The following is a 25,250-nucleotide window of genomic DNA, read 5'->3' as shown; positions in this document are numbered from 1 at the left end:
GTGATGTTGAGAGTGTCCACTTTTTTGGCCATGCCTCATTTTGAGATAGAAATTATGATTTTGAAAAAGTTTCTCATTATGTTGTGTTACAAAGTCATTATTTCCATTAAATCAGTCATTATTTTGATGTGAGCCATTGAAGTTAGTTTTTACTTTGGGAGACAAACTGTACTATGATGTTTTTATGCTATTTTGAATGACATACTATAATATAACATTTCTTTGCTACTGTACTTCAGACGATAGTCTATAGTATGACTTTTTCTGCTCTTTTGGAGGACATGCTGAAGTATGACTTTTGTGTTATTTTGTACGACCTACTATAGCATAAATTTTTAAAGCTATTTTGGACAACAAACGACTTTTTTGTGATATTTGGATAATGTACTAAATTATGACTTTTGTGTGACATTTTCAACAATATACTAAATTATGACTATTTTGCGATTATTTTGGACAAACTACTACAATATGACCTTTTATGCTAATATGGATGGCATACTATAGGATGACTTTTTCGTGATATTTTGGAGGACGTAGTTTAGTGTGAGATTTTTATTCTTTTCGTCTGACATATTAGAGTATGACTGTTCCTTGACGTTTTTGTGATATTTTTAATGTCCTACTATGGTATGACTTTTTGTAATATTTTGGACAACAAAGTCTAGTATGACTTTTGGGTGACATACTAAATTATGAGTTAATGACAATTTTTAAACGACATACTATACTATGACATTTTTGACGATTTTTGGATGACATATTATATACACATTTTATACTATGATGTTTTCCATGATTTTTGAGCGACATATTATACTATGGTGTTTTTTATGAGTTTTGATGACTTTTGAGCGACATACTTTAAGATGATATTTTTAACAATTTTTGAGCGACATACTATACTATGACCTTTTTGATGATTTTTGATACACATACTATACTATGCTATGTGTTATGTTTCCCCTTTAAACAAAACCTGAAGGACAGGAGTCGCAGGTTGGCAAATTAACAAAACACTGCACAAAGGGTCAAAACAAAATGGTCCCTCGATTTCTGATTGCAGTCAGCTTAAGGAGAACATCTCAGGTGCACCCAATAGCTCCTGATGACCTGTTACCTAGATTTTGGGAAATGTGTTCACAAAAGGATCTTTGTGAATTTGTCCAATAACATATGCATCTCTACATTTTTTGACATACTATACTATGGCGTTTTCTGCAATTTTTTGGACATGCTTAATTATGAAGCTTTGGGCCTTTTTCCCCCCTTTGTAAACTATGATGCGTCTCTACAAGTAATAATATGTTGTTTTTAGCTATTTTTTGACATGTCAACATTTGGCATTTTTCGACATACTATGGTATGGCGTTTTTTCTGCGATTTTTGGACATGCCATATTATGAAGTGTTTGGCCTTTTGTCCACTTTGCATACTATAATGTGTTACATTTCCCCTTTAAACAAAACCTGTGGGACAGGAGTTGCAGGTTGGGAATTTACAAAAACACTGCACAAATCATAAAAAGGTTCAAAACAAAATGGTTCCTTTGGTTTCTAAAAGGTGGCAGCAGAAGTTAAACTCTCTACAGCCTCCCACTGACTCTATCAAAATGATAGACTAACACAAGGATTGGACCCTAAACCAAAGGTGAAGTGAGACTCAATGGACGGGGAGGGAAACAAAGTGTATGAAAACTGGTCAGAGAAATAATCTCAAACACACTCAACTCAGACTCTCACTCAAAACAGAAAACACAGAAAGCCAACTGAAGGTGTTGACTCTCAGACACACACAACCAACTGAGCAGGGGAACTGCAGTCCCTTTATATAACCTCCCAGCTGACTGATTGCAGTCAGCTGAAGGAGAACATCTCAGGTGCACCCAATAGCTCCTGATGACCTGTTACCTAGATTTTGGGAAATGTGTTCACAAAAGGATCTTTGGGAATCTGTCCCTAACATATGGAATTTTTCATGATTTTTGGGTGACATACTATTTGATATACTATACTGTGACGTTTTTGATTTTTAAGTCATAGTCATGCTGTGTAGTATGTCACCCAAAAAATTGTAAAAATGTCATAGTATAGTATGTTGTTGAAAAATTGCCAAAAACGAAATAGTATCGTATGTCCTCCAAATATCATCAAAAAGGTCAAACTGATTATTTTTGGGCAACATACTATACTATGACCTTTTTGATGATATTTGGAGGACATACTGTTATGTTTTTGGTGATTTTTCAACAACATACTATACTATGACATTTTTACAATTTTTTGGGCAACATACTACACAGTATGACTATGACTATATTTTTGATGACATACTCACTGTTTTATACCATTTTGGATGATAACAACAAAATGACGTTTTTATGCTATTTTGGACGACACACTATGCTATAGCATGTCGTCTAAAATAGCATAAAAAAGTCATACTATAGTAACTATGGTATGACTTTTTATACTATTTTGGACAACATATACAAAAGTATGACTTTCTTGTGATAGTTTTGATGATACACTATAGTATGACCTTAGGTGTGACATTTTTATGCTTTTTAGGACGACATACCAAAGTATGGCCTTTTTGTGACATTTTGGATGCTAAACTACGGTGTGACTTTTTTGTACTATTTTGGATGAAATTCTGTACTATGACTTTCATGGTACATGCTACACTGTTGCAAAAAAATCATACAAAACCAAAGATTGCTGATGCAAAATGACCAAAAGAAATATGTGACTCTTTATAACATCCAGGATTTCTATTCAGCTTAAATATCTTGGTGGTTTATATTACTATTTCAGTCATAAAAACTCAAATACATTAAAAGGAAAGACCAATGTGCACAGTTTAGTGGCTTACAATGATTGTGTTATTACTGTTATTTTATTTTTAGATTTTTGTATCCGCTCCGCTCAGCATTTTGCACTCCACATCTCAGTGAGCTCAACAGGGGCTGAGCCCTCTCTGCTCTCATGCAAATGTCAATATAAATGCTAAAACTCTCAGGATTGGAGTCAACCAGCAGAGCAAGCGTCTATTTCACTCTGACCTCAGATACGATGACTAGTCTAATACAGTGGCTCCCGACCTTTCTCATTGGGTGTTCCCCCACGGACAGATGTGCTCATGCAAACCTTCGCCAACATGTGAAGGTGTACATGAACATGTACAGTTGTACATGAAAAAAGATCACACTATAGTATGTCAGAAAAATAATAGTATAATATGTCATTAAAAAAAGTCATTGCATGACATGTTTAAAAAAATTGGACAAAGGAGTCCTAGCATAGTATGTAAAAAAAAAAAATATCACAGTATAGTATGCCATAAAAAGCCATAGTGTAGGATGTCAAACACTGGGAAAAAGTCCTACTATATTATGGCGAAAAAAGTTGTAGTATATGTTGAAAAAACCCATAATATAATGTCAGAAAAGTTAAAAAGAAAAAAGAAAAATGAAGAAAAAGTCATAGTATTGTATGTTCAAAAATAAAAAGTCAGAGTATAGTCCGTTGAAAAAAAAAAAAGCATCATATAGGAAGTCGAAAAAACTGTTGTCAGTCATGGTATAATATATTGAAAAAAATCCAGAAAAAAAGTGGTAGTGTTGTATGTAAAAACAAAGTCATAGTATGGTATGTCACAAAATTGTTAAAAAGTCATAGTATGATATGTTGAAAAAAATACATAGTACAAACAAACGAGTGCTGCATTTTTTCTGCTTTCTGAATGAAGTTTACGACATGAATCGATGACACCAGAGAATCCTACTAACAAAAAAAAATAAAAAATAAACAGACCTGAAAACATAGCCTCCTAGAGGTAATTGGCATCAGTCCTACCTTTATAGTGAGGCAGGTATAACCGCAGATGTCGCCCAGAGTGTAAAATCTTGTCTTGAAAAAGGTCTATCTTGTTCATGAATAAAATCTGCAATAAAAAAAAAACACACACACACACACACACACACACACACACACACACACACACAAAACAATCAGCTGAGAGAACAAGTATCTCATCACAAGTCAAAGGCTTGGTCTCCCGTGGAAAAGAAACATTGATTTGGAGGATATTGAGACAAAAAAAGAAATACTGATTTGATTTACCAACTGCAATTACTAACCAAACAATGAAACCAATAAATCAGTTTTTATAGTCACATTTACTGTCACTTTACAGATATTTGCTTAAAATGTGCAAATCAATAGTCGAGTTGATACCAGCATGGGGTGAGGATGGCAAATCAATGACCTCCCTCTACTCATCAGTGTGCAATCAATCACTCATGGAGTCTCCAGTGCAGACGCTAAACAAGCTCAACTACTACTTCCATACATCGCTGTCTCTCTGCTGCTTTATTTACCGCCTCTAATCTCAACTCATGCACGGACGCCACTAATTTTACACATACTTCTGGCTTTGTAGTCGACCAATTAAAACTACGACCAAGTTTTAACCTCGCAAAAAATAAACATAGTAATGAGGGAAGGATGGATGGTGGTGCAGATTTTCAATGAACAGGACACAGAGCAACACCTGCGTGTGTAATTATCACTGACCAGCCACAGTGAAAAAGTTAATTGAGGTGGAGGTTACAAATTTGCCTCCCACGTTAAAAAGGTATCATTAAACACTTTTGTTTAATGAGCCTGTTGGCCGTGTTAACGTGCAGGCCCACACACAACCCTGCACATAAACACGTCACACACATTTAATTGCCCATTTGGCTCTAATGACGCCTTTAATAAAATGCTTTATGGTTACAAGAAAGAATCATTCACTAGAAGAGATTCTTTGGTGTAACTGCATTTTTCTTGTTGAGATCTTTGAGATTTATTAGTGTCTGTGACGACACACCGGCCGTAAATTACTCATCCTCACAGTCTCAATAAATCAAGACAGAATTGTGTGCCTTTGCTTCATAAGAAAATTGAGTTTTCTTTCTATACAGGCTTGTCAGAAATGTTATAAACTCTTAACGGTAACAAACTTGGAATGCTCAGTGATAAAACACTGCAGAGATAACAGCAGGTGACTCTTGGATCAACATGCAGTGAGTTGTATTTATAAAGGGGGCTTTATAAGCAAGTTAAACGGAATAAAATGAACAAGGTTGTTAGATGCTTGTTTTAATGTGATCATTCACCGGAAACAAGAATGGAAAAACACAGTGAGGGGGAAAATGTCGCCTCGCCAAAGCTCAGCCTAATTACAACTTGCTGTTTAATTACGAGTGACAGAAGACTCAGAGACAAAGGGCTGGGGCCGGGCCCTGTGACTGTGTGTGTGGAAACTGCATTTATCAAACACATTAGTGTTATTCTTGTCTCATGGTGTCATAGGAAACAAATGGGGAGCTACAAAGCGAGTTTGCTTGTGTCGCCTCTACTCAGCCATGTTTTCCGTCCACCAACTAAAATGTCAAGCTGAACAGTGGTTCCCGCCCTTTTCGGCTGGACCCTTTTTGTCTTGTGACATTTAAATATAGCTATAGATGGGGCGCCTTGTGTAGCTCAGTTGGTGGAGCAGGCACCCCATGTACAGAGGCTGTGTCCTCGCTGCAGCGGCCGCGAGTTCGAGTCTGGCCTCGGACCTTTGCTGCATATCATCCCTGTATGTCATTTCACGTCTGTCCTATCAATTAAAGCCCCCCCTCCGCCCAAAAAAAAAACCACCTTTAAATATAGCTTTAGATACATCACGGGGATAGTGGTAAATAATTTATTTATGGCGGAATTTTCCACTTAGAAAGACCTAGTCTGTATTCACAAGAGTAGATTAAAAGATGAAATAATCAGATCATAAAGTCTTTAAGATTATTGATCTATGCTTAGAATGATATTGTGATCCACCTAAATTGGTTTCTGACCACCTAAAGTAGTGGTTTCCAACATAAGTGTTAGTTTTGTGAGATCAACATAGTCAATAACAGCAAAGCAAGATGCCAAAAACACACCAAGTGTCTCTAGAAAGCTGTGGCCTATGTGTGAGCGGTGACCACTTGACTCTGCAGCCAGACTAAAAGTGGGGATAGTTTAACTTTAAGCAGCGATATTGCAACAAGAAAATACCTGCAGTCAATCAGTAAACAGATGCCTGTGATTCCTGTGACCTATGTTTAAAAAAACAGTTCCTCCTTCCTGAAACACATGACCATGCCTCCTGGCTGCAGAAAAATGTTTTTGCAGCTAGCCGTACTTAGCTGCTGCTTTGCGTCAGCCATGCTAGCAGCTTTGTGAGGCTGTACTTGTGCACAGTGTTGCTTTAAGTTAAATACTAACATCAGCATGCTAAGATGCTCACAATGACAATGTAAATGCTCTTGATGTGTAGCAGGTAAAATGTTTACCCTGCTCATCATACTACTTTTGCATATTGGCGTGCAGTAAGCACACATTTGGATTTTGGTGTCTCCTTCAAGGACACTATGGCATATAAACAAAGGAGCTGTGGATAAAACTAGAGATTATTATGCCACCTGAGCGGCAACGTTTGTCAGTCCACTTTCTTTGGTCCAGGGTGAAATATCTTAAGAACTATTTAAAGGATTTAAAAGATATTTTGTCAAGACATTCATGGCCTAGACATTTCCTCTAGCACCACCATGAGTTTGACATTTGTAGTTTTGGTGACACTGCAACAACCATTGACTGGGTTGTAATAAAATTGGGCACAAACATTCATGAAGCCAACAGGATCACTTGGAATCACCATGGATGTATAAAAGACACAGGATACAGCTCTGGAAGCAGGGCCCAGTTCATTCCTATGAAACTTGCTCAGTGGTGCACAGACCCAAAAAATGTTTGACTAGAGCAAGCACTGTACAGGCTCATGCTGGCTAATGTCCATGGTCCACTAATTTGAATGGGGTTAAAATGTTTAAATCATGTGTCTCTTCTGCCAGCAAATTAGCAGGATAACACTTTAAACTACTAGAATGAAGACTGTTTGTTTTAAGGTGTCTACACTGTGGTAAAGGGTGATACATGAAACAAACTCTCTCAGCTTTGGTGCAAACTGACAAAATATCCACCTGGTGAGACACCAGTGAAAGTAAGAAATCATTGAAAAGAGCACGCACAGAAACGCACATATAGGCTACACACAGACATAATTGTAGCACTTTCACAACCAATTTCTGATTCCTCCATTAACAAAGACTCCCCTGAAACTGCATATCTATGAATAAATTATCTTTATAGTGTCACGTATTTTGACTTAAGAGACCATGTTTTGGCAAATTACCAGGAGACATCTCTCTAAGTGTTAAAGATTCTCTTAAATTACATTTGTTTTGCTGCATCTTTCCTCCTGAGGTGGAGGAATTGGGGATGTAACTGATGAATTTCTCACCATGGACGTGCTGCGGAAGAAAATGTTGTTGCAGATGGAAGAGAACAGCCTCATGCTCTCCTGAAGACGATTCTGCAGAAACAAGACAACAACACCATCAGACAGCTGCAGAGGAGTCATTTTTAAAAACTGGTCCACAAGGACAGAACATTATCTGATTGGGTAAGATGTAACAGGTGGTCTCTAGGTGATTTGTCTAGTGAGCGTGAACATTTGTGAGGGAGTGACAGAGTGCAGCCTGTACCACGGAGGGGTCCTCTGCCAGGGTCATGTCGTAACCACTGAGCGACACCACAAACAGCACTGCTCTGACATCCTCGAAACAGCCAATCCACTTCCTCCGCTCAGTTCTCTGGCCTCCGACGTCGTACATCCTACAAACAAGGAGACAAGAGAACAAGGAAGCTTGACAAATAAAGAAATGTGGACAAGTGAGGAATAAAATGATTGTTTTTCCTGTTCTGTAGAAACTGGTACTGCAACATGGTGTGCTCCTTGGAAAAGGTCCCACTCCAAGTAAGAGTACAACTGACATTTCCATTCAAATAAATGTAGCAGGATGGTCAGAGCAGCTGCCATTGTTATATGTACAGTTGCCATTGCAAACATTTTAGTAGGCTAATTTCCATATTTAAAAAAAAAACCAAAAAAACGACTTGCTGCAAGTCATGAACTCACTAAAGTGAGATGTTGCAGTAACAACCAAACAAGCAGTGGGTGTTTTGAAATCAGTTACTTTTCAAATAATACCATCTGCTATTTCCTGGTTTCTTTTTTTGCTATTAGTTTGATGAAACATTATATAGGACTACTTCAAGCAGCAACCTTTGGCTAAAAAAGTGCCAAAAACTGCAGTTCTTTAAGTAGCCACCTGAGTCTGACTCCAGAAGTGCGTAAATCGCCTGAGAAAGCCATGTTACAATGGGCACAATGATTTGAGAGCATTATATAATGCTGAAATTTTGAAAATTATGCAATGACATTTTGAAATATTGCAGAAAAAAACAGATGTCCATAACGACCTAACTCCACCGCAAGATTTTGATTTTGCCCTCTCAAGCCATTTATTGGCTGTATCTATGCACTCATAAAGGACCCACATAGGTATGAGGGTAGTGGCATTTGCAATGTTTGAATCAGACAGATCTATTTTCACACATGAAAAGGATATACATGAGCCCTTACTGGAACAATGCAAAAGAACTGAGCCATTTTCAATGTCATTAATAACATCTTTTCCTACTACGACAAGTCAAACTGTCAGCTTTGAAACTGGCTTATTGTCATAAACTCTGCTGATAGACCCATGACAAAAGGTAGAGACGGACACGCATCGCCAAAGGAATCTAAATCATTAATTTGATAAACTAACAAAAACAACTATTCAAGACGTAGAGAAGAAAAGGCAAGCAACAACAAAACATGTACATGTGCAGAGGAATAAGACAGATCCACATCATGATTCTGGGCGCAGGTGTTATTGATTTAGCAGAGTGACACACTCCAATCAGAGACCTTCAAGAACGTAAACAAAAACACACGCACACACACACACATTTTGGAGGCAAAAACATTATAATACAATTACACATGGGCGACATAAAATTCTAAAGGACATCATCCCCAAATTCACTATTAAGGAGAAGGAAGTCTGTTTATTTCTATATTTATCATTAATCAGACAGTGACGTCAGCACTGTATTCAAGTTATATCCGTGTGTGTGTATGTGTGTTTAAGTATGTGACATGAAATCTCATTGTGACTGACATGTCCTTTATCATGATTTCAATCTCCAGTAGAAAACTGTAAGGCTGTGCTCACTGTGTGTTCATGACCTTCCATACTGATGTTACAGCCGACTGAGGGGGAGCGTCTAATCAGTGACAGATTGTATTGGTTTTGGATAAGGTCAGAAAGTCCTAAAATATGCGATTTTCAATCTCTCTCTCACACACACTCACACTCACACACACACACACACCCACACAGGAGCATGTCACACACCTCTGCAGACTCGGCTCAATCCTTTTTCAATTTTTAACAAGACAATCACAACATTTTCCCCCAAACAATCACAACACAGCAGCAAAAAAAGTGTAAAGGTCAATGTTCTCCAAAAGTACAGGGGAGAAAAACACAACAGGAATAAGAGCAGAGAGACAGATCAGAGCATCTCACTTCACCCATTTTCAAAGCCAGATGCGCCATCTCCCACCTTCCATTTGAGCATCCATCGAGTTAATGCAGCTCTTTATTGAGAGGGAAAATGAACATGTGGAAACACAGACGCGCAGAGAGGGAAACAAACACAGCAGGCTATACAGAGGAAAGATGAGATAAGATTTCTGATGGGAATTTTCCACAGATATTGAACATGAACACAGGACAAGTCAGTGAAGCCCAAGCTTCATTACGCAAACCCACACGAAAGCACATGTGCGCAATGTCACACCCTAAATAATACACACTCTGACACATAATAATTCTGATGCCTGCTTTGACATATATACAACCACCTCATATGATGTCAGTCTTCATATCGGATTCAGTCAAGCTCTGTTTCCAGCAATCTGCCTTTATACGAGAGAAGGGACAGAAATGCTCCTGAGCAACTAATAAAAAAACTGTACAAAACTCAACACAACTAAAATCCTTAGCAAACACACTTTTCATGCCTATTTACATCTGATGAATCGTCTGAAATACATATGGCAATCTGAGTCTGATGTGTTTTATTTGCAAAAAAAAACAAAGTGGAATCGTCAAGCAGTGAGGATGATGATTTTGTGGTTCTCTCACTTCCTGAAAGCAGAACAAGAAAATATAGAGTGCAGGTCAGAGTGCCAAGATTTGTACAAAAGAAAGGAAAAGATGTGCTTAAAGGCTCCGGAAAAAGCTGAGCGAAGTTAAGATTTTCTTGGCGCTACTTGTTGCTAAGATGTGACTGGAGTAAATGGTAGACTTCATCAAAGTTTCAGTTTGTCTCACTGAAATACTTTAACGTTACTCAACATGAATCATTCATGATTTAAATTACAGATTTCTTATTAATTAGCATTACTTTGTCTTGATAACTCATTATGGTGCATACACTGTATATGTGATTGTTCTGATTAAGCGAAATGCACTGCACTTTACTGTATGAATCCATGTGTACAAGAGCAAACGTGTTTGTATTAAGAAACTCTTTTCTTTATCACATTTTGCCTTCAGTTAACATCCTCTTCCATACACCCCATAATGTTCACCCTCATCTGCAGTGGTGTAATTAACAGAGCATTTGATGTTAATGATGCAGGAAAAGACCCAGATCGTTATTAAACCGGGGGGTCAAAGGTCAAACAGGACATCTGTATGCAAACAAGGCTTTGTCTGGGTGTAAAGTTATGAGACTGTACGCTCTTACACACACAGACACACACGTTTCTCATTTGCATGCAAATGCACACAAAGCAAGCCTGCACACGCCGACACTGAAAAGATCATGGCTTGATGTCGTCCCTTGCACTGTTGATTAAGTGTTTGAATAACGAGATAATGAGACCCAGAGTCTCGTTAATTTACTGATGACTCATGGTGTGAGATTCTTCTCTGTGTGTGCAGATCTGCATTGATTCCCTTTCGAATTTAAGAAAATCAAAACTGAAGTTGCAGGAGCTGGAACACTTGAGCAAATGTAAATTGCATTTTTTGTAATTCCATCCATTCTGTGCAACTTTCAATCATAACCATACAGTACCTGTATAAGTGAAAGGTGTATATAAGTGTACTTGGATTATATATGATTTTGTTTTTATTTTATCTAATTTGCATTTTTCTAATACTTTATCCTTTTGTAAAACTCAAACATCACTTTTTTTTCATTTTTCTCTGCTTCTGACTCTTGAGCTGCTGTAATGTGTGACTTTCGGTAGTGTGGGATTAATAAAGTCTTATCTTACCTCATTTTATCAGACACAGAGACAGAGAATGATGATTTGTGATCAGTCAGACCCTCAGTCAGTGATTTTACCTTATCGACTTTACTGTCTTACGCAGTGAACAATGAAAAGGCAAAGACTAAATGAAGAAGAGCTATAGAGGAAGGTAGAAAAGAGAGGAGAGCGGAAGAGTCATTTTAGTGGTTTGGTTATTGTCTACAAAACATTTAGCACACAAGCACATTTTCCTCTTGCAAAAGTTAGATGAGAAGATTGATGCCACTATCACGACTCAAAGTGCAGGTGAGGGAGGTGTCGCTGAAGCCACCAGACCTGTTTTTTGTGCAGCAGGATTGAGAAAGAACACCGCTATAACACCCTTGCTCTGTGTGGAATCACTATGTTTGCCTGTAGATGATATTTAATATGAATTATGCAAACAATGAACATTTGGTCACATTCATTATTCAGAATATCTTTGATACACAGAAGAACTTGAGTTTGATGTCAAACACTGTGAACGTGTAATTGTAAGACCTCCTTTGGGCAGTCAGCTTTTTCCATAAAAGTCTGCAAAATGTGGACCACGACTGAAATAAAATTAGCACAAAATATTAAGATGTTTAACAAAGGTGTTAAAGGTTGGCTGAGGCAAAATCAGAGATGTGAGCAATTTAACTGTTAAAAACAGTTTTAGCTGTTTTAACAGTAATCAGCTGAATGGTGTAGGTGTATGTAACCTTGATATTTGTGTCTTTCTTTTTACTGTAATTGTATATAGTAATTCTATGTAATCTTGATGTAAATATTAACCTTTTTTTTCTTCTTTTTACCATAGCCATTACTGTATTTCCCCCTTATTGTATCTAACCTTGATATCTTCTTTTTCTTTACTAAAAGCCTTACTAGGGGCAGGAGTTGGAAACAAGCAATAGCCATAAACTCTATATGTGAAACATCAGTTACTACAGCTTGTTTGTAACAGGTTTAAGTTGTACCATGTTAATTTGCAAATAAGCTATAGAAATAAATAAAAACACCTTGTGCATTGTTAATGTTTTTCATATTTAATGGTGTGTTTAATTCTGCATGAAAGATTCCTCACAAAACTGTTGGTTTGCAGTTCATGTGAGATGCAGCGAGGAAGAGAGGGACTGATCAAACTTGACAGAAATCCATCCAAGTTTCGTCATTAAATAACTGTAACCATGATACATCGTGAGACGGACACTTTACAGTTGGCAGTGCTCTGTAGGAGACAAAGTGTATGTATAATGATCTCAAAATGACATTTCTCTGTTGTAGTCGTTGACTGTATAATGTAATGGGCGTACCTACTGTGGTATCACCTAGTCTGTGGACTTCCGTTTTGAAGCCTCGAGTTTGGCATTTTGGCCATCGCCATCTTGTTTTTTGGAGCCAGAAGTGTCAATATCTGGACAAGAGGCTGGACCTGGACCTGACTGAGAGGCTGAGGGCTCAATCTGCAGACAGCCTGCCATCAAAGCAGTCCGCCCTTAATCATGCGTATTTTCCTTGATAAAATGCAAACGGGTACGTGATATAAAAATTTACCCCCATACAGTTGTTGTGAGGTGGGAGATTAGCTATAAAGACCAAAACTGTTTTTCTCACCAGGCTGTTAACATGATTAATTCTACTGTAAAGTTGGGCATCTTAACATGGGGGTCTGTGGGGATTTACTCTGTTTTGGAGCCAGCCTCAAGTGGCCTGTCGATGAACTGCAGTTTTTGGGACTTGTTGTTACGGTGATGCATCTGAAATAAGACAATATCAATCGATCTTGTTCACCCTCTTCCTTTTTGAGTAACACAGAGAAGTTGGTTGGTTGGTTAAAGAACTATGTAATTTGATGCAATCATACGATGGATAAGAATGTCTTTAAAGAAGATAACTCAGTTCAAATCCATGCAAGTATTCATAGATTCATCTTCTGTCTTTGGAAACTTTATTCTCTGTGTATGTTTCATTTCATGGGAGTCACGTTTGTGAATTCATGTGACAGATAAATTGATTGAATTTTTTGAATTGCCTGTAAACAAATTTCACATTCTGCTGACATGATGCACATTGACAAAAGGTACAACGAAAGTTCCCTGGCCAGAGTCAACCTGGGAATGTTGAAGATATATAGTTTACATGATAGACCACTCAAAGCTGAAGGCCTGTGTTTTTAACATACTTTAATTTGTGACCTGAAATTTGTGGATTTAGCAAAGCAAACATCCTGCAGCGATGTTGTTAAGAACGAGGATCCTCTAAAACACTTAAGATAAAAAAACAACAATTCTTAGACAGTAAATATAGGAGTGCAGGGTGCAGATGCTGCCTTAGATGAGAAACTTGAGTATCAACACTTAGAGAGAGAGAGTCATTGGACTGAGGAAGGCAGTTTCACATTGTGTTAGTGACAAGTGCGGCCTCAGTATTAACAAAATGAGACCAAGAAGGAGCAGAAATCTTCATTTCCATATCACCTCTGCAGTCTCTACTGCATTACTAAACCTCTGCTGATTTAATTCTGAATATCTAGTTTCTCTACTTATAAATAAGGAAATCATTTATTAATTTATTACTTAGTGAAATTACGACCGTCTGTGTTTCAATGGAAAAACCCACGCTCGCTCTCTCTGACAAACACAAACCATCTACTTCCTCAAATCCCTTTAAGATCCTTTTTGTTGGGAAGTTTGAAATAATTACATCGACTTATGCTAAGCTCTTCATCAACCCCAAGGGCTTGATCTCTCCAAGTCACAAACCTACAAACACGCACACACACACACACTTACACTCATTGCGCTGTGTGTCAGTTAACTTAACCCAATTATTTATCTTCTCAAGAATTCAGGCAGATAAGAGAGCGGGTGTGTGAGGGCGGGGTGGCTCGGCTCCGTCCTGCAGCACCACCTAGTACTTTGCTCCTCTCTCAGATCTGACATTGTCACCTTGTGGTGATGTCACCATCGCAATGTTTCACAGGGGGAAAAAAAAAATCCCCACAAACAAATTTCAAAAAAGCAAAAACAACAAGCTTCTGAATCACTCAGCGGTGACGCAAACAGTAAGACTGCGAGGAAAAGTCAGCGTTTATCTGCACATGACAACAGATATGTTTATCATCAAAGCGTTTCTTTGCTGGTGAAACTTTGCCCGATGTGAAATACTTTAACTGTCAAATCCAGTCACATGTGTGTATGGTATTAAATGCTCAAACACACACAAGTCAGCGGCATCCTGAGATGCAGAGGAAGCACTCAGATGTGACACCAGTGCTCCAGACTGAAGTCATCCGCTGCCAAACTGACTCACTCTACAATGTTTATATGCTAAACAGAGATCTTATGAAAAGCTTATAATAACTCCATATAAGATATGTGAGGAGAGGCGCACCTCAGGTAGACATTACCAAGAAGGAGAAGGATAATTATTTGATTTTCTTGAAGTGATACATGAAGACACACACAGTGAAATGTGAGTCAAGCTGAACATATGCTTGTTAACCCTCAATGGACCATTACTCATCCAATAAAACCAAACTGTGGAATATCACCCAATATCCTTTAGGGTGCCGTCATCAGCCAACACTCTAAAAACTGAACTCTTGATTTTCAATTCTATCGTCCACAAATGTTCAAATTTATCAGTTTGTCTAATAATGTAGTTAATAATCAAATATCTGCAGTATAATGACATCCCCCATCAGCCCAACTGCCATAAACATCTCAAAGAATAAGATAATGAGCCATACATCTACACAGATAGTAAGCCACTTTGCACACGGTAGTATATTGTGATTTTTATTCTGTTGAAATTATTGTATTAGGCATTTATTCTGTTGTTTGTTTTAGGAACACATGATGTACGTTTATTGTCTGAGTCTGTATGTTGAGCCATGTCTAAAATGATTTATTGTCACAACGGACAAATAAGTTTTCTGAATCTGAATCCAACCTGGACTTTGTATTTATTGCTAATCAGCTAATTTTAGTGTGCTAATGATTTAAACTAAGATAGTTAACGTGGAAAACATCGCTCCTGTTAAACACCAGCATGTTAACATTGTTATTATGAGCATGTTGATGCTTTTAGCTCAGAGCTCTAATGTGTCCAAGTACAGCCTCCAAGAGCAGCATGAACACTTTTAGTCTAATTAATGTAATAAAAAACAAATACTTTTTAATTAACCAAAGGAGGTTTTAAATACATTTTATACAGTGTCTCAACATATTTTCCCAAAAATGCTCGTTATCACCCTACAGCTACTTCTTTTAGTTAAATTTTTGTGTACCCAAATTTTCCAAAATCTACTTGTACTTCAGTTAGTATTGTAGTATTTTAGTGGCCATGTTTCAGTACATTTAAAAAAATGATGATTTCAGAAATATATTTTTGTGTTGTGTTAAGCAGTAGAATGAAACAGTTTGTGACCTGGCTGCCATGTTGAATACAGTTAAGTTAAGTACCAACACTGCGCATCAGCTGGACCAACTTTCTCATTTTAGTGCTATTCATCAGTCGAGACTGTTTTGCTGGATACATCTGCCAAACTACACCCGCCAACCATACAGCCGCAGGAAACGTGCATCTACTGCTAGAAAAAAGTTACTATATGAAACTGCTCCCAACAAGGTCTGTGGATGATCTTGAGTAAATGGGCCATAACTTCAGCAAAGACACATCGCTGTTGAATTTTCCAATGTAGTTTTTTAGCACTTTGAGCACCACAAGCCGAGTGCCATTTAGTTCCATTACATTGGAGAGAAGCATGCAAGCAAGACATCTTTACGGCTGATATCTCTGACACTCGGTAACTCACGCTAAAACAACCTAGATTGATAAAAATCAATACAAGTAAAAGGAAAATGTGTATTCTTGATTCTGGGGTGAACTGTCCCTTTAACCAAAAATCCACGAATATAAAACACTTCCAAAAAATACAAAATGAGCTTTGCACAAAAATCTTAACATTAATTGCTTCTTTTTTCTTTTAACCAAACATTATTAGTGTTTTATTTCGGCCTCTTTCTTTGTTGCGGGTTTGTTCTGCACCAGTCAGACTGCAGAGAAATCAAGTTCATTAATATCTATCACCCTCTCATGACCATCGGTGGCTTCAGGAAATGAGTTCAGCCATTGGAGGATGATAAAGAAGTTGGTATTATGTGACGCTGGGTCATTGATCAGAGATGAATGTGGTCATCTGACATCAACCTCCGGGGCTCAGATACCTGCCCTCTGCTTCTCCACTGATAAGACGGAGACACTGGTGCTTTTGAATGTGTGTGTGCGCGGCCAGCAGATGAGTGTGAAGTCAAATCATAGGTGCTGTATTGACATATTGAATGAAGCCTCCCATCTCAATCTCACATCTCGGGCCTATCACATGGCTGTAGACAGAGATAAGAGTGTCACAGCTACAGAAGTGAAGTCGGTGCGACAGGTGCTTCTGCAAAAGTCAGATGCAGCAGCTCTGACTGAATCAGTGGTCATGAACACTGTTATTCTGCAGCTTTACATCTTAACAAAGAGTGACAGGTTTCTACCTGAAAATGAGATGGTTGACTTTGAACTGGGTCTCTATCACGCCTGTCGTCCGTAGTCGTACTCGCAGAACGTCTGTCTCTGTGGGCACGTACTCTGGAGACGTGATGCGGGTCATGTTCTCAAAGAAACTATGAAACAAGGGAGAGACGGGTGAAAGACAGAGGAGAAATGAGGGGGAAAAGAAAGAGAGAGAAGAAGGAAAATTTAATAACCTGCAGACAAACTTGAGATCAAAAGAGAATGAAATCAGGTATCAGTTGCTGGTGTGTAGACTCGTATATTGTGTGTGTTTGAGTGTATGTGTGTATGTGTGTGTTGGGGCCATCAGCTGCCAGGTGGCGGGGAGGGTGTGCAGTGATAAGGCTGAAGCCCCAGGGGCCACAGCGGCTCATCACGATGAATATTCACACTGAGGTTTACCATAATAACACACTGAGGCTAAGCTTTCACACACAGATTGGCTATTAACACAGCAAGTGTAATCAACTGTATCATGTGTGCGTGCTTAGTGAGTTGTGATCTTTTTACACACACACACACACACACACACACACACACACACACACACACACACACACACACATCTCCACCTACCTGAACTGACTGTGACATTCTCAGCTCGTCATCCTGAATCAGTTTCTTAGACAGCGACACACACTGCCTGCTGGACCGTTCACAGCGCAGACATCACGCGAGTGTCTGTTTTGTACTTCTGTCTTTGTGAGGACCATCCTGAGTTTTTGGTAATTCCTCATTTGAGTACATTTTGACGAGTCTTCAATTCTTTAAAAGGCTGTATTAAATTATTTTTGGGGCATTCATAGTGATGAAGCTACAGAGCTTCAGCTCATATAGATTCTTACATTTTTTTCAGCTCATTGTTTAGCTCTCTGGCTGAAATGTTACTGTTTTGGTTCACTCTTGATGCTTTCATTGTGTATTTTTTTGGTCTATGTAGGCAAGTGTTTTCATAGAGAAAGCTCTATAAACCCACTGCACACTACCTGCCCAGCACCAAACAGCAGACAGACAGTGTGAGCAACAAGCTGGTGAACAACAATGTATCCTCATACAACATCTCAAATGATATCTTATTAAAAGTTCTGCACAAGGTTTTTAAGATATTTTATGACTTAATGCCACTACTAGTTAGGGTAGGTTTAGGGGAAAGAATCATGGATGGAAATCAGAACGTGACGATGTGACATTAAATATCTTAAAACAACTCAACGTTCACTTTTGGTTTCACAAGGGCACAGACGCTGGTGTCCTGGGTCAAAGTCCTGTGTTTCTTTGACCCTTCCATCTACCCCGACCACCTCCCAAAGCGCACTTTGTCACTCTTTATTCTACATGACCCGATTTCCTCCCACTCCTGACTTTCATACGTTGGAGGTCAGCCTGCAGCGCATTAGTCACATAATCGCAGCCTCCTGACTTACGATTAAACAGGTTACATACAAATTATAGTGCGTTACTTTTCATAAGTATACAAGTACGATCAGTGAATGAGAAGAGCCTGTAAACACTGTGGAGCCCTTAGTGGCTAAAAAGAGAGTGAATACTGGACTCTGATCATTGGATGATCAGAGACAAAACTCCAAATGAATGGTAATGTTGCTCTGTAAGTGCCTGATGTTGACAGGCAATGGTTTGATATGTGAACGTTGTGTTTAGAATTGTTTCACTGGTCTCCAAGTGGCCAAAAACCATCAGAACTTAGCTTTGATGTTAGAGTTAGGTTTAGTTAAAAGGAAAATCCCAGTTTACTAAAAAGTAAATCTTACATTTTACCAATTATTTCTATCTAGCTATGATAAACTTTGAGTAAGTGCAGAGATCTGGGAAGATGTCACAGACAAAAATATCACAACAGCAGAGTTTATGGACCAAGAAACACGAGTGGTCAGACGATAGAGAGGTTGTAAATAAGCTGCAGTTTAGCAAGTTTATCTAAGTTGCTTTATTTTGCAGAAAAAACAGAAGTGAGCACACCTGAAATGTTTGTAATAATCCCTCATTTCACAGGAAAACTGGAAACTTACAAAAACACAAAGTAAGGTCAGTAAAATAACCTAACTTTAACTTAATCTTCTAAACCTAAATCTTAGTTTGTTAAATACAGTCTTGTTATTACTGACATAGACTAACAACAATAAATACGACAGTAAGTAAGTTGTACTCAACTGGAATTTTACTTTTTGTATAGACTCGTACAAAATTAATCCCTCTCAATCATCACTTATGACCCACTGGAAGGGTTTAGCTGTATATTTATCTGCCGAGTCTCGATTTTTGTATAACTTTGTTGTGGAGACCAGGTACAAGACAGTAACCAACATGCAATCTACAGACTAGGAAAATCACCACAAATATAGGGAGGCAGAATGGCAAGCAGAAAAAGCTCATTTCAAAACGAGAGTGGTACTGGGGTTGGCTGTTAAGCTTAAAGCACTTTGGACTGGATTTCTGTACACTGCACACTGTGGGTGAACTTAATTTTTTAGACTTATGATATCTGCCATGTAACTATACTTACGAAAAACTGTACAATCCCTTCATTGCACCTTTTGTACATACATTTTATGTCCTTTATATTCTATTTTGTCATTTTATATATTTAAATGTCTTCTATATTTTTTAATCTTATGACCTATTCTATTTAAATTCACTATTTTTATTCTCTCCTTTGTGTTAATTGTTTTGCACCAAAACACAAAGTCACATTCCTTGTATATGTAAATGTACTTAGGAATAAAACCGGATTCTGATTCTGATTCTTTCTGATAAAACTTTTTACAGCATAGTATACCTCTCAGGTAAGTCTTTGGAAAATGCATTTTGTCAGCAAGGGTCCTCACAGGTATAGACGTCTGAACATGTGTGTGTGTTTGCTTGAGGAGAGTGGACAGTGATGGTGATGTACAGTGGTTCTCAGTGGTAACAAGGAGGCCTGTCAGTGTAGATAACCCCAGAGCTGAGGCCTCTCGCTGGGTCGCGGATGAGAACAGACGGCCTCCTGGTGGGTCCCAGCTCTATCTTATTTCTGCATCACACACGCCATCCTCTCTATACTCGTTTCTTATTTTCATCTTCATCCTCACTTCTATACTTTCATTATAGTGTCTGCACAGGTTGGACTTTTTCATAAATATGCACATTTTTGAACATTCTCTATAGGCACTTATACTTTTAAGTTTGTGCATGTTTGTATCTCATTGCTTTGCTCTTACATGCTCAAAGCCGAAAACAATGCATTATTATTTCATAACAGTATTTTAAAGATGTGATATGGACGTAGCTAAAAGCTGTGGCAGTACATGCAATTACACTTTAGTGGTGTTTTTCTCCCTCCCTTTCTTTTCAACTCTCCAGACTCCGATTCCCAGTGACAGCAAGCACATGGACTGCTAAGTCCAGCTAATTAGACCCCTGCATCTCCTCAGCATCTCCTGAGTGTGTGTTTGCTGTGTACTCACTACAGTGCCGAGTCATTGAGCTCGTACTCGTATCCCCGGGCAGCCGCCGCCCTCACCCCCTGGTCGGCCAGCAGACAGGACAGGGCGTGGCCAAGGAAAGGAAACAGCACCTGGTCTTCATCAAAACACCGCCCACACGACAGGACAGAATGGGCGTGGACCTGCGAAAAGAGATGGAGACAGATATGTGGATGGATGATCAGGGAGGAGGCCAGATGGAAAAAAGGATGCAAGTCTAAACGACAGAAAAGTTTATGGGTCTGTCTCTGCTCTCCAGACTTAGTAATTACTACAGATACTCAAATGAATGGATTTGCACACACACACACGCCCTGGTGACATTTAATAGAGGAAACACTTTGGCCGTCATCTTCCGGCAAGCATGTGCTGAGTGGGAGGACAGTCCACGAGCTCTGATAACTTTGACAATAAAGTTCAAATCAAATTGAACCTCACAATCAAACCACCCACCCACCCACTCTAACTTTCTGCTCTGCTCACTCTCATGCAAACAAATTATTGCTGTGTGTGTGTGTGTGTGTGTGTGTGTGTGTGGTGCCAGACGAAGCAGCTGTGGCTGCAGTGCTCAGATGCTGCTCTCTAGTGGAGATCTGAATGGAGTGCAGGAAAACCAGCAACATAAAACAGAATCATTATGAACCAAAAAGGAGCAGCATCAGAGGGAGAATGATACAGAATAGATTTAGATCTGACATTTAATTGTCTTTCATTTGTTTCTAGATTGAATATTGTTTTAATTTAATCTTGTTAATCTTTTAATCTAACCCACCCATGCTTGTAAATTTATACACATCTGTTTGTCTTAGTTAAGCACTTTGGTGCAAAACCTGTTTTGCTTTTCTACAGTACTATATAAATTAAATAAACTTGAAACTTGAAAAAAAAATGTCAAAACAAAACATAGAAAAGGTGCAAAATGCCAAACATGCAAACATGTTGACATAGAAACATGTAAACTGACTACCTTGTTTCTGCTGTTAGCCAGGTTGATGCGGAGGATGCCCATGCCATGGAGGACAAACTTCATGGAGGTCAGCAGGTTATCCAGCACTGCAGGCTGACAAAGATCAGGTTCATAGGTTATGTTGGGAATCACCAGGCAACAGGGGAAAAAACAAACTTTTTGACAAAAAGCTTGTTTTACACGTCACACAGAGGAAAAAATGTCTGTGGATTATCTTGAATAACCGTGTCATGATTTCTGAAAGGAGACATTGCTGTCGAGAACCATCTAATTCCATTATACTGGAGAGAAGGCAGACGTCTCTATCTATCTCCATCTCTCTAACAATCTAGATTAATAAAAGCACTACAGGTGATGATATGATGATGATATGTATTTTGGATGTGAACAGTTTTTAGTTTGCTGTAATGTGGACATTACACATTACACATTACATTTTTTTTTATAAAGAAAAACAGCCAAATGGCAAACCAAATCCTATATTTATTCTTAATAATCAAATTTAAGATTGCTGGCCTTGAACACACTAAGAACACAAAGTTCTGCTAATGCATTGCTTTTCTGCGGCACATCAAATTGTATACAGTATATGTACATGTGGGGCATAGTGTGTGTGTGTGTGTGTGTGTGTGTCTGTATTTGCATCTGTCACATGCTGTGGACCAAGTACTTGGTCCTATTGAGAGTGTAGGAGAGTGGAAGACCCGTGTAACTCACATAAATGAACTCATATCTCTGTTTTAGTGCTTGGAAACCTTGAGACTTGAGGGACTGAGCAGAGTGACTCCTGCAGAGAGTTGGAAAGTGAGTGTGTTATATTCTGCGTCACTTTCCTGCCAGCTAAAGATAAGCTTCACATTCCATCACGATTCTATCACGGTCTGGTCGCTCTTCTCTCCGTGTGTGTTTCAGTGTCCAGATTGAGATGTGTTGCTCTCCCGGTGAAATGTGCGAGGTGCGATAACTCAGGGAGGTGACAGTGCTTCATCTAATGTGGAGACCGGGGCTGAGGGCTGCTGACACCACGGCGTTAGGGACAAATTGGTCTCTTTGAGGAGAACCTCGGCTGACAGCGCCGCATTGATTTGTGTCAGAAATAAGCTGCTTTGTGAATTTGTCTCCCTCTGCCTCATCATCACTGTCAACTGCTCAGATATACAATTTAATATCCTACTATATTTGTAATATTTATAATAATAGCACCATCTTATACTCTTACAAACAGTAAATACTGTGTTTTTCTTTTGGTGCAGTTTCTGTGTTTTATGATCACTAAAAATCAACATCAATAAAAATGACTATGGCTGTCTTGAGGTTTCAGAAGTTCATTTGTGACCAAACAAATCCTAAACTTACCTGAAAAAGCTACAACAAGTTTTCATGAAGTGGTCTTTGCTCTGGTCAGGTCATTTAGTGAACAGTGGAGACAGATTATAGACGTGCAGCAGCATGAACTGAAGTAAATGAAACAATATGAAAAGTCCACAGAGGCTGTACTTCCACGCAACAGGGCTTCAAAGGTGCAGTGTTTAGAATTTAGGGGCATCTATTGACAGGAATGATATACAATTTTAATAACTATCATTTCATTTCTTCATTTGTTCATATTCACCTGGAAAGAAGAATTATTGTGTCTTTATTACCTTAAATGAGCCATTTATATGGAGCTGGTCCTTTTCTCACAGTCTGCCATGTTGTTTCTACAGTAGCCCAGAATGGACAAACCAAACATTGACTCTAAATACGACCATTCACAATTTTGTGTTGGCCTCTGTAATTCTTACGGGCTGATGTTCAGCAGGTGTAATTTACCATGTTCACCTTCCAATTTAGCCTGTTGGTTTGCTTCTTAAATATTTGTTTATGAACCAAAATTTTGGCCATAATACATTTGACCTGATGGTGACACTGGATGAAAAGTCAGGGGATCACCAAAGTTATCAATATTCATTGTCCTTGGTCCAACAACAGACCAGCTGTCCAACATTGCCATCAGTAGAGTCACATAACTGTATTCTGCAAATGTCAACACAGAAATAAATGCCAAGTTAGCTCTTCTCTTGGGAACTTAATTGATATCAAACATGCACTGTTAATAATGTGTCATTTCTAGATGAGTCACTCTTGTTTGTTGTTTTGCCAGAAACTGGTCACATCACGACAGTTGCTAATGTCAATTTAATTCAACAAAAATCCGCCTAGCCTTTAATGCAGTTATTACACCCAATGCATATTGAATTGGGCCTCACATTACATTATAAATGAATTTTGAAGGGACATTGGAGCTTTTTATGAGACTTTCACTAAACATGTAATTTCATTGTAGATTTTTCCAGGCTTGTTGTTAGAATCTTTAAGTTTATTTCTTAATTTAAAAGTAAATCAACCTCTCATTTGGATGTTGTTCTTCCAGCTTAACATACAGTCCTATCCTCTGTTATCAGAGTCACTCCTACCAAGATGTCGGGTGCCTCAATAGGCGGTGAATCTGTCAGTCACCTTTCTTGAGTCACAGTCATCTGCCCTGATCAGGACTGGAGCCTGGTTTAGAAGGGCTTATGTACTAAATGTACAACAAATTCCAGTTGAAAAAATAATCTTAAAGTTACCATATGGAGTTTATGACAACTGGCAACGCTAAGAACACTGTGTTTTTATGAGTTGTTTCCTGTTTTGTCCATATCACCCATTAGGGTTGCACATGCACAAATAACAGGCCGCACAATTCATATTGTGTATGAAGGCATGCACCTATAAAGACAGTGAAGAAGAAGAGTGCTAGCAGGTTAACATGGACACAAACAAAACAGGATTTAACATGTTTCAGAAATCAGCTTTTTAAATGTTTCATAAGTACATGTAAGATCTCAAGGATGCGTACGATTAATTTTGGCGTGAAACATTAAATATAAACAGCACTGTTTGTTTAGGAGAAAATTGAACACTGAAACTCCCCAAGGCACCCCTAAAGTTAATATAATGCAAGTATTACACAACTTACACATATACACACCCCCAAAAATTTGCCCTTGAGTTGAATCAACATTATTTTTTCTAAACTCAGCAAAACTGGAGATTTGTACGCACCACAAAGACAGCATTTATTGTATTTATTAAACTGCTTTCTATTACAGAGGTGTTGTTACTAATCTGTGCACCCCCTGGATTTACAACACATTAAATTACTGCCTCTCTCTTGTCCCTGGTCCAGTTGCTGTACCCTCGTCACTGCCTTCAGTTGGTTCCTCCTTCCTTCCTTCCTCCCTCCACCTTTGCCCTCCTTATCAATTGTTTCCAAGTTCCTCCCTCTCTGACTCAAGGCTTACTTTAGATGTGTGGACAGTAAAGATGGTAGTCGCAGAGGGAGGAGGGAGGTCATGGATAAAACTCCCTCAAACGTCAGACACTTTGTGTGAGTATGTGAGTGTGTGTGCAGACCGAGCCATTGTTTCCAAAAGTTACAAACCTTATGTGCAGGAAACCGACCAATCAGCTTGTACCACCTGTTGCAACAGAGTGCCCCAGGGATGACGCTCTGTGGTAAACAAACATTTATGATACTTTTACGTTTCGTTCAGCAAAGTAATCTTTACAAATGAAACATGATTTTTGAAGCATAAATGAAGTCGCCAGAAGTAAAAGGCTAACGTTAGGCTACAAATGAACTACACTACAGTCGCATCGCCACTGTTACAAAGCTGCAAAGGTGTGTTCTGCGCAGTTCGGCGTGATGACGCTCTGTAGTCTCATTTAGCTGCTTGTTAGCAACCGCCTTTTTTAAGACACACTAAAGCTTCAAAGTTTGCAGGTGGGGTATTTCCTGACATATTTTATGTCATTGAACAAAATGTGAAGTCTCTTCAGCTTGTTTGAACCACAGAGCTTATTTCAGGCTTCAAACCAAGAACCCATTCAAAAGACCC

General features: G+C 38.6%; 1 protein-coding gene across 1 annotated transcript in view; it reads right to left on the bottom strand.

Annotated features, from left to right (window-relative positions):
• Nucleotides 1–25,250, bottom strand: part of gnav1 (guanine nucleotide binding protein (G protein) alpha v1) — a 34,218-nt gene that overhangs the window by 1,760 nt on the left and 7,208 nt on the right. Inside the window, exons 3-8 of the mRNA XM_042484657.1 lie at nt 21,328–21,420; nt 20,343–20,503; nt 16,863–16,991; nt 7,619–7,748; nt 7,375–7,446; nt 3,858–3,945 (exon numbers count right to left, since the gene is read on the bottom strand). Coding sequence (XP_042340591.1) covers nt 3,858–3,945; nt 7,375–7,446; nt 7,619–7,748; nt 16,863–16,991; nt 20,343–20,503; nt 21,328–21,420 — 673 coding nt within the window. The remainder of the gene's footprint in view (nt 1–3,857; nt 3,946–7,374; nt 7,447–7,618; nt 7,749–16,862; nt 16,992–20,342; nt 20,504–21,327; nt 21,421–25,250) is intronic.

Source organism: Plectropomus leopardus, chromosome 4, assembly GCF_008729295.1.
Source record: "Plectropomus leopardus isolate mb chromosome 4, YSFRI_Pleo_2.0, whole genome shotgun sequence".
NCBI lineage: Eukaryota > Metazoa > Chordata > Actinopteri > Perciformes > Serranidae > Plectropomus > Plectropomus leopardus.
Note: the sequence above shows the minus strand (reverse complement) of the source record. Positions and strands in the feature narration are given on the sequence as shown.